The sequence below is a fragment of the Phacochoerus africanus genome, chromosome 6, assembly GCF_016906955.1.
Source record: "Phacochoerus africanus isolate WHEZ1 chromosome 6, ROS_Pafr_v1, whole genome shotgun sequence".
NCBI classification, from domain to species: domain Eukaryota; kingdom Metazoa; phylum Chordata; class Mammalia; order Artiodactyla; family Suidae; genus Phacochoerus; species Phacochoerus africanus.
Window position 1 is genome coordinate 19,455,384 of NC_062549.1, and position 12,147 is coordinate 19,467,530.

The 12,147-nt window shown below is 43.8% G+C and overlaps 1 protein-coding gene across 1 annotated transcript; it reads right to left on the bottom strand.

The window, feature by feature from the left end:
* Positions 1-2,825: 2,825 nt before the first annotated feature.
* Positions 2,826-11,617, bottom strand: CCN3 (cellular communication network factor 3). Its single transcript, XM_047783369.1, has 5 exons — positions 11,438-11,617; positions 11,092-11,317; positions 9,742-9,996; positions 7,364-7,578; positions 2,826-4,341 (listed from the first exon to the last, which is right to left on the bottom strand). The coding sequence occupies exons 1-5, from the start codon at positions 11,519-11,521 to the stop codon at positions 4,045-4,047; spliced, it is 1,077 nt and encodes a 358-aa protein (XP_047639325.1). The 5' UTR covers positions 11,522-11,617; the 3' UTR covers positions 2,826-4,044.
* Between the last annotated feature and the right edge of the window lie 530 nt (positions 11,618-12,147).

Sequence of the window (12,147 nt, forward strand, 5' to 3'; positions counted from 1 at the left end):
AGTGGGGAATTGATCTCTAAGAGTGATAAAGAAAATCATTGTGATAATGATACTGAAAACGATAGTTTAAAAGCCTGACATTTATTTCAAAGAATATTTAATCTTTTGTCAATGCGTAGTTCATTGATTTCACTCACTTACTCAGTAGGTATGCAGTGAGGTCCTTCTGTGTGCCAGGAACTGGAGTGGATACAAAGAAGACCAAGACACTGGTTTCAAAATGCTCAGTGTAATGGGATTAGTAAAATAATATGAAAACAAGGATGAGAGAGGCAGGCCCTACATGTTCAAGCCCCTGCAAATGCCTCATCTCCTGTATCCTATCACACATCACTCCAGCCACTCGAATCTTTTTGGATGAAGCTCGAAGCTCATTCCAGACCCTGGGTGATTTTGCTCCAGTTGTTATCTCTGCCTGGAAGATGTTACCTCAAATCTTGGTGATTCAGATTTAAGTTGGAACATTACCTCTTCAGAAAGATTTGCGACCCCATAAAAGAACTATACCTCAATAAAACTTTTAAAACAAGAAGCTCCTTGACTACTCCACTTACATTAGCCACCCAGAAATTCTCTATTAGATCATCTTTTTTTTAATGAACTTCTGAAGGTTTATCTTCTTTCACTCTTCGTTTACTGCTTTTCCCCTACTTTTGCTGATATAGAGTCATTTTCAGAGAGAAAAGTAAGTTGTTTATTTTGTCTTATGCATGGCTATATTCTCAGGATTTAAAACCACTCTAAGCATGCAGCAGTAGTGAGGAAGTATTTTTTCGAGTGAACAAAATGAATGAATTGATAAATGTTTGGGATGCTGGAAGGGGCAGCCGACTCAGCATGCGTGAGTAGGGGCGTGCAAGGGAACTGTGCTTGAATGGATATCTGAATCCAGACTCACCTTTGTGTTGTTTTGTTCTGGCTATAGAGGTAGTATGTTCTCAGTTTAAAAAAGGTAAGCAAATCACAAAAAAAAGGAACAGCAATGAAAGCAACAATGTAACTACTAATACTATTTTGTTGCCCATTCTCTCCTAGTTCTCTTTTCATTCATATTTTGTGAACAAAAAGCAAAATACTCTTTCCATAGTCCTACATCTTTTTGGGGGGGGTAAGTAAATATTTTTTTACATTTTTATTTTAATGGATGTCTTAGGATTTATATAGCCTAGTCTATATAAATGGACCTTGGAGTGTTTCCATTTTGCTATTATGAACAACATTGAATTGAAGAGGCTTGCAGACAATTAATCTTCGTATGGGTTCTTATGATGGCTTAAAGAAAAACAAAAGGATTTTGATTTGAGTTCTAGATCCACCAGTTTCTTTTAACCATTTATTTAACAATTTTTAAAAGTTTCCTCAACTGTAAAATGGGGAAGAGTGCCTACTTTGTAGGATTATTGTGAAAATTAAACAATATAATGAAGGTGAAGTGCTTGGCACAAGTAAGTATGAAAATCACTGTGAGCTGCCCTTGAGAATTTCTTTTGAATAAAACCCCTAGAAGTCCAATTGGCTTTCCAGTCTATCTCAAAAGACACATAGAAACCAGGTAAAGAGATGGGTGGAAACTAGGTAAAGGATGCTGCAGCTCAGGAAAGTGATGTTGGGAATAAGAAAAGTTGGTTTTTTTTGCTTTTTTTCTTGTTGTTTTTCTTTTTAATTATGAAACAACTAGGGACCCACTGTATCAGCCAGAAACTTTAAAATCCAAGGCTTATATTAATTCTGACCTCACATTACCCAGACGGCAGCTCTTCTCATAACTGTGCTCTGCATCACCACTGGAAATATGCCTTTCTAGGCAGGGAGCAAGGGCAAGCTGGTGAAGATAATGCTGCCACACATGTACCCCAATGTTCATAGCAGCATTATTTACACTAGCCAGGATGCAGAAGCAACACAAGTGCCCATCAACAGATGAGTGGGGAAAGAAGATGCAGAGAGAGAGAGAGAGAGGGAGAGAGAGAGAGAGAGAGAGAGAGAGATACCATTCAGCCATAAAAGAGAATGAAATTCTGCCATTTGCAAAACATGGGTGGATCTGGAGGGTATTATTCAAAGTGAAATAAGTCAGACAAAGATAAATATTATATGTTATCACTAATGTGTGGCATCTAAAAAAAATGAATGAATATAGCAAAACAGAAACCGACTCACAGATGCAGAGAACAAACTAGTGATTATCAATAGGGGGAGGAGGAAGGGGCAAAATAGGAATAGGAGATTAAAAGGGACAAACTACTATGAATTAAACAAATAAGATATAAGGATATATTGTACAACACAGGGAATGTAGCCAATATTTTATAATTACTTTAAGTGGAGCATAATCTATAAAAATATTGAATCATTACATTATGTTGTGCACCTGAAACTAATATACTGTTGCAAATCAACTATACTTCAATTAAGAAAAAGATAATACTGGCAATTTAAGCTGGATGGGGAGGATGGAGAGTACATTAACTAGATAAGGAAGCCATGGAAGTGAGTTTTGCTTGGTCCAACCACAAGTTCAACTTTAATATACGGAGGTGTCTTGCAGGTTGTCCAGGAAAAAAAAAAAAAATCAGAGCTCCAGATATTGGATTGAGTAAAAAGTATGGTGAAATCTGAAGCCTGGGCAGTAGAGGTCACTGAACCAAGTAAAAGCTGTCTCTTGTGTTCCTTCTGATAAGAAGTTACAAGCTCATCTGAAAATATCCACTTTGTTTGCAACAGATGCTCTCCCTTGGAGTCTGGTTTAATTTGTAAACTTTAACTTAACGTTTGTATTTTCAGTAAGCAACTCAGAAGCACAAAAGTAATATCAGAGTCACACATTGCTAAAATCCTGTTTATTTAGTAATGTCTGACAAATAGAGAAAGTAAAAAGAATATTTAAAAAAGTATAATTTATATTTATATAAATACTTTAAAGGAGAAAAGCTGAACACCTATGGTGACATTAAAAGAATGTATGCATTTAAGTTTGCAGCCTATCTTATAGCCCGACAAGTTACATACACATATGCAGACACATATATCTTGCTCATGAGTTTGCATATCAAGGCCCAGGAATAAGTTTCAGGCACCTGTACAAGAATTCTAAACTCCCATAGCATTTGTGGTATTTTGCCACCTCAGTCTTATTGATTTTGTTCTTTATTTCCAAAATTCCACTACCAGCACGTGTGAAAGTCATCAAAGTTTGTAATCACGTGTTTTGGACCTCAGTTTATTCATCAGTAAGGTGAGCGGATCCCTGCAGATATGTTCTGCTTCTTATGAATTAGTAAAAATTATTAATGGAGCCCCAGTAGCTTCTAGACACATAAAAATGTCTGAGGGCTGGTAGAGGCTGGTCATCTCTGTGTTAGAGGAGAGTTTTCCGTTCAGCTTCTTTCTTTTGGAAAGGAGTCAATTTGTCTGAACCAGAGCCAATTTATGACACCAGGGCACTGAATTCACAAGAGTTCCCATTACTGTAGATACAGATTATTTTCTAGGTACACCGAAAACTGATCACCTCTAGATTTCAAGTGGAAGAGCTCTATGTGTCCTTCGATTTTGGAATTTGAAGTTCAGAGTTGAGCTGCTCAAAAAGGGTGCTCAACAGAGAACTCTTAGGTCACACCTCAATCTAGGACCAAATATTTGTCAGATGACATAGTCAGTATGACCTTGGACTTTACTGTGTTATCCATTACAGTGACCTTTTCTTGCAGTTGTACTAATGTAGAATAAAATGAGTGTAATGTGATACAGTCTACACAGTAAAACATATACTGATTCCTGAAATTTACAGAAGTTTTAATTTGCACTAAACACCACAAAAAAGTAAGTCATCCCAAGCACTATCTCGAGCTTACCTTGATTCCAAGTTTACAGTTAATCATATCTCTCATTAAAAATAAAGACAGTATAACCGACTTTGTACGACCACAGAAAATACATGGGATTTAGAGGTGAATAATAATAATTCCTCGTAATTTTTCTTATATTCATTTGATGGTGGGAAGCTACAGTTTACCTCTGTAGGTGTGCTTCTCAAGGGACATGTTATATTTCCCCTCTGCTGGTGTTTGGCTTTAAGTCTTGGAGGAAAGACGCGTTGTTATGAGGACAGTTGTTGTGACAGGTGCAGGTCCCAATGACCATCACTGGTTTCTGGATGGTTTTTCCTGGGGAGCACCGGAACTGCACCCGGATGGTTTTGGTGCTGTGGGGGGTGCAGCATCGGCCATCACTGCAGACCCCGCAGAACCTGGGCCTGTAGGTGTGCAAGCTCGTACAGTTCTCGAATTGAAGGTGAATGGCTTTCAGTGACTTGGTGGTGCGGAGACACTTTTTTCCTTTCTAAGAAAGAAGAAAAGGAGTGATGTATGAGACGGCCGTTGTTCCTCTGAGGGATCATCTTAGGTGTATGGAGTGACTTGAGAGTTGCCTCTCCAATATCCATTGTTCTTTCTTCATTGCTAATGGAACATTAAATTTTTTGTCTTTTTAGGGCTGTCCCCGTGGCATATGGAGGTTCCCAGGCTAGGGGTCAAATCAGAGCTGTAGCCACTGGCCTATGCCACAGTCACAGCCACAGCAACACAGGATCTGAGCCATGTCTGCGATCTACACCAAAGCTCACAGCAACGCCAGATCCTTAACCCATTGAGTGAGGCCAGGGATCGAACCTGCATCCTCATGGATGCTAGTCAGATTCATTTCCACTAGCCACGATGGAAACTCCAGAACACTAATTTTGTAATATGCTGTACTACAAGTATTCGCTTCCCCCAGAATATTTGGGAACTTGGGATGGTCTTGTCACAAAGTTCCATGATACACAAACCAAAGGATTTTGGGAAACTCTTTGCCCTTCAGACAGGTGCAGTTTTTAACTGCTTCCTGCATTCATCACTGCCTAGAATGTGGAAACCAGGTCTAATCAAGTATAACCATCTTTTGACCATGTAGCATAAGCAGGAGGATGAAAACAATATATATGATAAAGAAACCTGTTTTTTCAAGTCCCCCATAAACAGGCTTGGGTGCTGTTTTTTCAGCCAAACACATTCCTAGGTATTACAAAGAGAAAGGGAATGAATGTGGCATTACTGCAACCCTGTTTGTGTTTCAAATATTTTTTAGACCTTAACTCACTCAACTTTTTAACAACAGTCACTCATACAAAGAACAATTATTCACATCATGAAAAAAAGCCCGAGTTTTACAGACGAATAAACAACCTCAAAGGGCTAAAGTGATCAGAAAACATCCAGTAATTGACTATCTCTGACATAAATCCTATCTCTAGGACCCCAGGAAAGTCTAAGACAGTGGGATTTAAGGTTATTTTCCATGAAGGCAAGATAAGTGAAGAATTTATTCAACATTCCATTAGTAATAGTTAATGAGGAAGCCCAATACTGATAATTCAGTAAGACTGATTATATGTTCATTTCCTACTTAGATGGTTTTACCAAATTGGTCACAATTCTCTACTGCTTTCCATCTTTTTAGGCACAGTCAACAGTCTGTGGGGGTGGTAAGCCTTGGTCTTCTCTAAAACTGGTAGCTCTCAAATGTAAAGAGTGCGTGAGAATCACCTAGAGTATGCTGAAACACACACGACTGGGCCTTACACGCAGAGTTTCTGATTCACAATGTCTGATGTGGGCCCCACATCATGTGCATTTCTACGTCCTTAGATGATGCTGCTGGTCTGGGGACCACGCTTGGAGAAGCACAGTCTCCCATTTAAGAATCTTTTGGTATTTCCCTAGATTCTAAGTAAATTTCTGGACTCTTTTGACATATATATACAATAAATAAATATTTGAAATCTATCATCTTCTAATTTTAAACTGAGTGCAAGTTACCAGAAAAAAAATATACATTTTGGAAAAAGAAACAAGAAAAAAGGAGCAAAATTTGAACATGGAAAAGCTTTAATTTAATAAGTAAATTATGGTGCAAGTTTACTAATATTTAAAGGTTTCTTGTTTTTTTTTTCTTTTTAATATTAATGTTTAGCATATATTTTTGCCAATATCCACAAAAAGATACAAGGTCTGCAACATCTCTGTGTGTGCACATGGATATGCATGTGTGTGTGTGGAAGAGGGGCGGGGGAAGAGAGAGACAGAGGGACAAAGAGATAGAGACAGAAAGAGAGAGAGAGACAGAGGGACATAAACAGAGAGGGAGGTGTTTCTAGGTGGTCTTCCAAACTGGTGGAGAAAGCGCAAAGTTAGAATGGATCTCAAAAAGTCCTATAGCTAAGCAGCCATATAACAATGCAATCACTAGAGACTCTTATTTTACCAAAAATAGAAGTGACTAGTGGCTCTTATTTTACCAATATTAAAATAATGGTACCTACTGTTAACAGAGTATGCCCGGCACTTGGTAAATTCATTCTATGTGATCCTCATGATACCTCTGAGGTAGGGACTGTTAATGTCTCTGTTACATGGGGGGGGGGGAGGGATTAAGGCTTAAAGGTTAAGAAAATCACCCAAGATCCCCCAGCTAGTTCATGTGAGAAGCCAGGCTCTAAACCCAGGCCGTCTGGCTCCAGAGTTGTGCCCTAAAGCATGAGATGATATTGCCTCAGAAGAGAGAGATGTAATTCTTTCATTGCTATGGACTGTTTCATTTTGGCCTTAGATTTGTACAAGGGTCCCTATACTAGTTCACTTTAGGTATTGCATTTATCTGCTCTAGGCCTGTGATGTCACCAGGAACCAATCAGAGCTTCTGATCTGCATGCCTAATACTCAGCGTTAACACCCTGAGTTTATATCATTCCAGTAAAAAAGGAAAGAAATGTACTATTTTATTTGGCGCATATCTCCTTATGCCGGCAAATGTACTAGTCGCACTAGGCTTTTTGAGATACTGAATGTAATTCCCAGACACCCATTCATTCATTCAGCTGTTTATCAAGCATGCGGTATGTCTCAGGTAAGATGCTGGGGACTTTGGGATGTGGAAAGCAGATGTGGTCCTTTCTCTGTTGCTTCCTACAGACTGGACCTGAGGGATGGAGAAAGCTAAGCTCAGAGATGACCTCTCTAAAATCAACCATGCTTGACCATTGAGTAGCCAGTCCTCCCCCATGCCCCCAAGATGAAATGAGATTTGTCAGACTTTCTCAACTGGGGATATAATTATAGTTATCCAGTACCTTCCTCTTTACCTGTCGTGAACTGCTCGGGATATTTCAATATATTTCAAAACATTAAAGAGAAAGAAAAGAAGGTTAAACTCCTTATGAGAGCTGACCTTGGCGTCAGCTAGCATCAAGGTGACTTTCCAAATCCCTGGCCCCAACGAGGCAAGGCCGCCTCCTCTGTGACGGTGGCCACCCCCCAGCTCCTACCTTATCTGTTGGCTGTGTGTGCTCTTGGTCGCAGGGTCGCACCAGGCAGAGCCGCGTCTGCTTCACCATCTCACAGTGTGGATTCCGATTGGTGACCCGGGTGGAAAAGCCCATGCCACAGCTCTTGGAACACGCACTCCACTCTGTGGTCTGTTCAATGCAGTTGGTACCTGAGTCGGAGATGGCAACTCCTACAGTGGTTTCTGTCCTGTAGGCTATGGGATGTTTAAGTAAAGACAGCATTATTGAGAAAAATGGGGGGTGGCAGAGTGGTCATATTAGGAAGAGCATCTCATCCAGTTCGATACCTTCTACACTCAAGTGCTCTCAGGGGACAGAACTGGAGCTCTGTATTTATAACCCCTAGCAGGTAGCACAGTGCCTGGGGCATGGTTGGCCGTCAAAAAATCTTTGTGGAGAGTTCCTGTTGTGGTGCAGCGGAAATGAATCTGACTAGGAACCATGAGGTTGCGGGTTCGATCCCTGGCGTTGCTCAGTGGGTTAAGGATCCAGCATTGCCGTGAGCTGAGGTATAGGATGCAGATGCAGTTCGGATCCGGCACTGCTGTGGCTGTTGACCCCTAGCCTGAGAACCTCCATTTGCTGCAGGCATGGCCCTGAAAAGCGACAACAACAACAAAAAAAAAAAAAAAAGAAAGAAAGAAAGAAAAGAAAAGAAAAGAAATCTTTGTGAAATGACTTGCTCTTAAGAAGTGTAAAGATGAGCTTAGTAGTTTTAGGAATGTAGCACAGTATAGCGGCAACAACCATACCCATAAACTGTAGTGTTTTCGGTGTTTTGTACAAAGAAAGGAGCATGAAAAATTATAATTGGATGAGTAAGTAGAACCAACCAACTTAAAATGGTGGCGAAAGCAATCCTCTGCCCTAGGGAGGTGGAACTGGTCATTTGGGTTGTGGGATATAGTCTCTCAGACTTGGATGACAGACAGTTTTGTCTCAGTGCTGAACTGGCCTGGCTTGGGGGCCTATTTCCTCCCTTACATGGCAGTTTTCCTATCTGTAAGGCCTGGCTGATAATCTCTGACTTCAGAAAAACCGTTAAGTTCTGAGTACTGCCAGCATAAATAATCTGGCTGATTAATGGCTTCGAAAATATTCTCTACTGGATCTTGAATTTTTGTTTTCCAAAAAAAAAAAAAAAAAGACTTCCTGGAGTTCCCGCTGTGATTCAGTGGGTTAAGAATCTGACTGCAATGGAGGTGTGGGTTCCATCCCCAGCCCAGTGCAGTGGGTTAAAGTATCTGGTGTTATTGCAGCTGCAAGTGGAAATAGGTCACAACTGCAGCTCAGATGCAATCCTTGGCCTGGGAATTTCTAAATGCTGTGAACGCAGTCATTAAAAAAAAAAAAAAGAAAAGAAAAGAAAAAAAGACTTCCTTTATTAGCCAAAATAAAAAGAAAAGCAATACAAAGGTCTCGAAATGTCACTTCCTGCAGTATCTGGAAAGGTGATATTTCTCTGACACCTGTCCAGGGATGAGCGGCATTCTTTAGGGAGGCTGGTCTTGAGAGTGCATAGGTAGTGTACAAAATGCAGAAAAGAAAGAGCCATTGCCGGGCCCTTTGCAAATGGCCTAAATGGCCCAATGAATTGACACTTGCCACATATATATAAGCTAAATCAACTATATGTTCTGCATAAAGTTGCCAAAGCACATCTTTGCAATCAGTGTTAGTAAGGATCAAGTGGTATATCTGGAATCTAATATTGGGCACAAATGAACCTTTCCACAGAAAAGAAACTCATGGACTTGGAGAACAGACTTGTAGTTGCCAAGGGGGAGAGAGTGGGATGGACTGGGAGTCTGGGGTTAATAAATGCAAACTATTGCATTTGGAGTGGATAAGCAATGAGATACTGCTGTACAGCACAGGGAACTATATCTAGTCATTTGTGATGGAACACGATGGAGGATAATGTGAGAAAAAGAATATATGTACATTACATATATATATATAATATATATATACATGACTGTGTCACTTTGCTGTACAGTAGAAAATTGACAGAACACTGTAAAGCAACTATAATGGAAAAAATAAAAATCATTAAAAAATAGGGATCAAGGGGGATTGATTCAAATATAAATAGTAGTCATGCAATAAGACAGAATCAGTCCTGTGGCTCAAAAGAATCACCTTCTTCTTCAGGAGAGACTGGGTGTGTACTCCCATAACTTGGCTGGGATTCCACCGTGTGATGGGTTTGATCTCAGTGGGCAAGCTGGACTCAACAACTGAACGGCCAGAAACTGAAGCCAGTTTCTCACTGCACACCCCAAAGAGCATGTCTGCTTCCTGCCTGTCTTGATTCCTGTGCTGTGAGCATTTTTTAGGTCTTCTGAATTTCTCACCTGGAAGGGTTTGGAGGTCCCCTAAGGTCCCCGTCTCATTTGAGTCACAGATCCACTTTTCACAGCACTCCCCGGGCACTTTGACTTTTCTCGGAGCTGGGCAGTCGGGCTGGGGCAGTAGCAGGTCCTCCTCACAGCGGGGCACACAGCCAACCTGTCCATCTTGACAGGCGCACTGGTATTTGCAGCTGGGCTGGAAGGTCTCTCCACTTTGGTAGATGACTCCGTCGAACACACAGTTGTCTCCTTCTATTGCTAGAATATTGGGGAAGCGAGGGAGAGAGAAAATCAAGAACACAGTGCACTGGAGAAGCTATATACGACCCACAGCACGTGTTCCAAACCTCAGATCATTCTTTTCCTTGTTGGGGCCATCTGGTTGCTGATCCATCACCCCAAGAGAGATGTCCTCATGGAGGCCTCCCAGAGGCAAAAGAAACGCTCAAACCACCCAGTCCTGCCATTTAGTTTATGGATGAAGAAAGAGGGGCCCAATGGTGAAGTGAAATTCCCCAGGCCCCGCAGCTGCTGTTCCCAGTAATAGTCTTTTTTTTTTTTTTTTTGGAAGAACCTCCTTAGATTCTTCTGCTCCAGAAGCTCAGAATTAAAAAAGAAAAATGGGGGGCTCTTCATAGTCTCCCAACAGGTTAACTGGTCACACTGGTAAGGGGGTTAGGATTCCTCGGCATTCCAGTACAATAAATCACTAATTTAGAGAAGGAACTGAAAGGCTCTTCCAAGCCCTCTTATCCAGGGAGGCAGGGATGACCTCCAACTAAATGGTGCACCGTGTGAAAAATTGATCCCCGATTGATGAAGTTTCACCAGCCTGGATGGGCTTGTTGCCTGCATTTTTATTTTGCTCACAACCCAGGCAGGGCTTACACAGTCGTTCCAGGAGAGGAGGGACTGCTTGGCTGAAACGGGGCAATTACAGGTGTGAAAACAAACCTGGCCGACTCCCGTTGGGGGGGGGGCTGTAAGCATATGAGTAAGCCCATGCTTCCATCACCCCCAAGCGTCCCCTGGAAACGTCCAAAGGAAATGACTTCACTGGTCCCTCACTGGGCTCTGCTCCCTGTCTCTCTAGATTCTTCTCTGGGGAGGCAAGTAATGAACGCTTCCCCCCTCCGCCGGCAGGTTTTGTTCCCAGCTTCTGGCGTTCTCCAAAGACCCCAAGCGCCCCCAGACCATGGCTGGCACACACAGCTCCATGAACATCACCCACTGCATCCCGTAATTAGTATTTGCGCATCACCGGCTGGGGAGCGGGAGGAAGGGGAGAGGGAAGAGCGGGCAGCTTCGCTGGGCGAGGGACAGGAGGTCAGGCAGCGGAGCGGGCAAGGTTACCCATGCAGATGCCGGTCTGGGCGCTGGGGTCGGCTCGGCGGTCGCAGAAGAGACCGCGGCTCTCCTCGCAAGGCAGCATCACCGAGCAGCTCTCACCGCGCTGGCGGGCGCACACCAGGCAGCAGGAGCAGTCGTCCAGGACCGCTCTCACCCCGGGGGCGCAGGTCGGCGGCTTCTTGGGGCAGGGGGCCGGACACGAGGGAGGGCAGCGCTGAGTCGCAGCGACCTGGAGGTAGGCGAGACCAGAAGGAGAAACCTCGCAGAGCCACCTGGGGACCAAAGGCAGAGCCGCCTGGGGACTGAGCGGGGGCCGCCCAGAAAGACACCTTACGGGTGCGCCACTCACCTGTCCCAGGAGATGGAGGAGCAGGAAAGCCAGGCAGAGGCACCGCTTGGGCAGACCGAGGCGCAGGCTCTGCGCTCTCTGCATGTTCAGGCTTTGTCCTGCCGCTTTCGCAAGACTTTCCAGGTCTGAGATTGGCTCTGCTCGTCCCGCTCCAGGTCGGGCTCGGCTCTCCCCAGCGCCACCGCGCAGGTTTTATAGCGCGCTCCTGGGACGCGCACAAGCCGGTTGGCTGCAGCTCAGGCAGGAGGCGGGGGGGATGGGGGGGGGATCGGAGGGGTGGGAATGGAACGAACCCGGGGTTGCCATGGCAATTGGCCTTGGGTGCCGCTCTCCTTAGGGCGCGGCCCTGGGGCCTGCGTGTGCCTGTGTGTGGCGACTGGCTTTTCCCAGAGCGCCGGGAGGGGCTGGGTGGAGGCCCGAGGCCAGGACCCAGGGCTCGGCTAGCGCGTGGGAAGGAAACGCCCGTTTCCTCCTGGAAGCTGCACCGCCTTCCCAGAGGACTAAGACACCGCCACTCCCCACCACGCTTCTCTGCCCTGGCCGTTCCAAGCCGGCTTGCAAACGTGGGGCTCTCCTAACGGGGTGTCTGATGTTTGGGACCATCTGTAGGGGGTTGGCCAGAGGCCCAGGGGTTAGTCATAAAGGAAGCACATGCAAGTTTGTCACCGTTTAGGGCACTCTTTGAAAGTGTTGTGCGAGGGGAAGGGAAG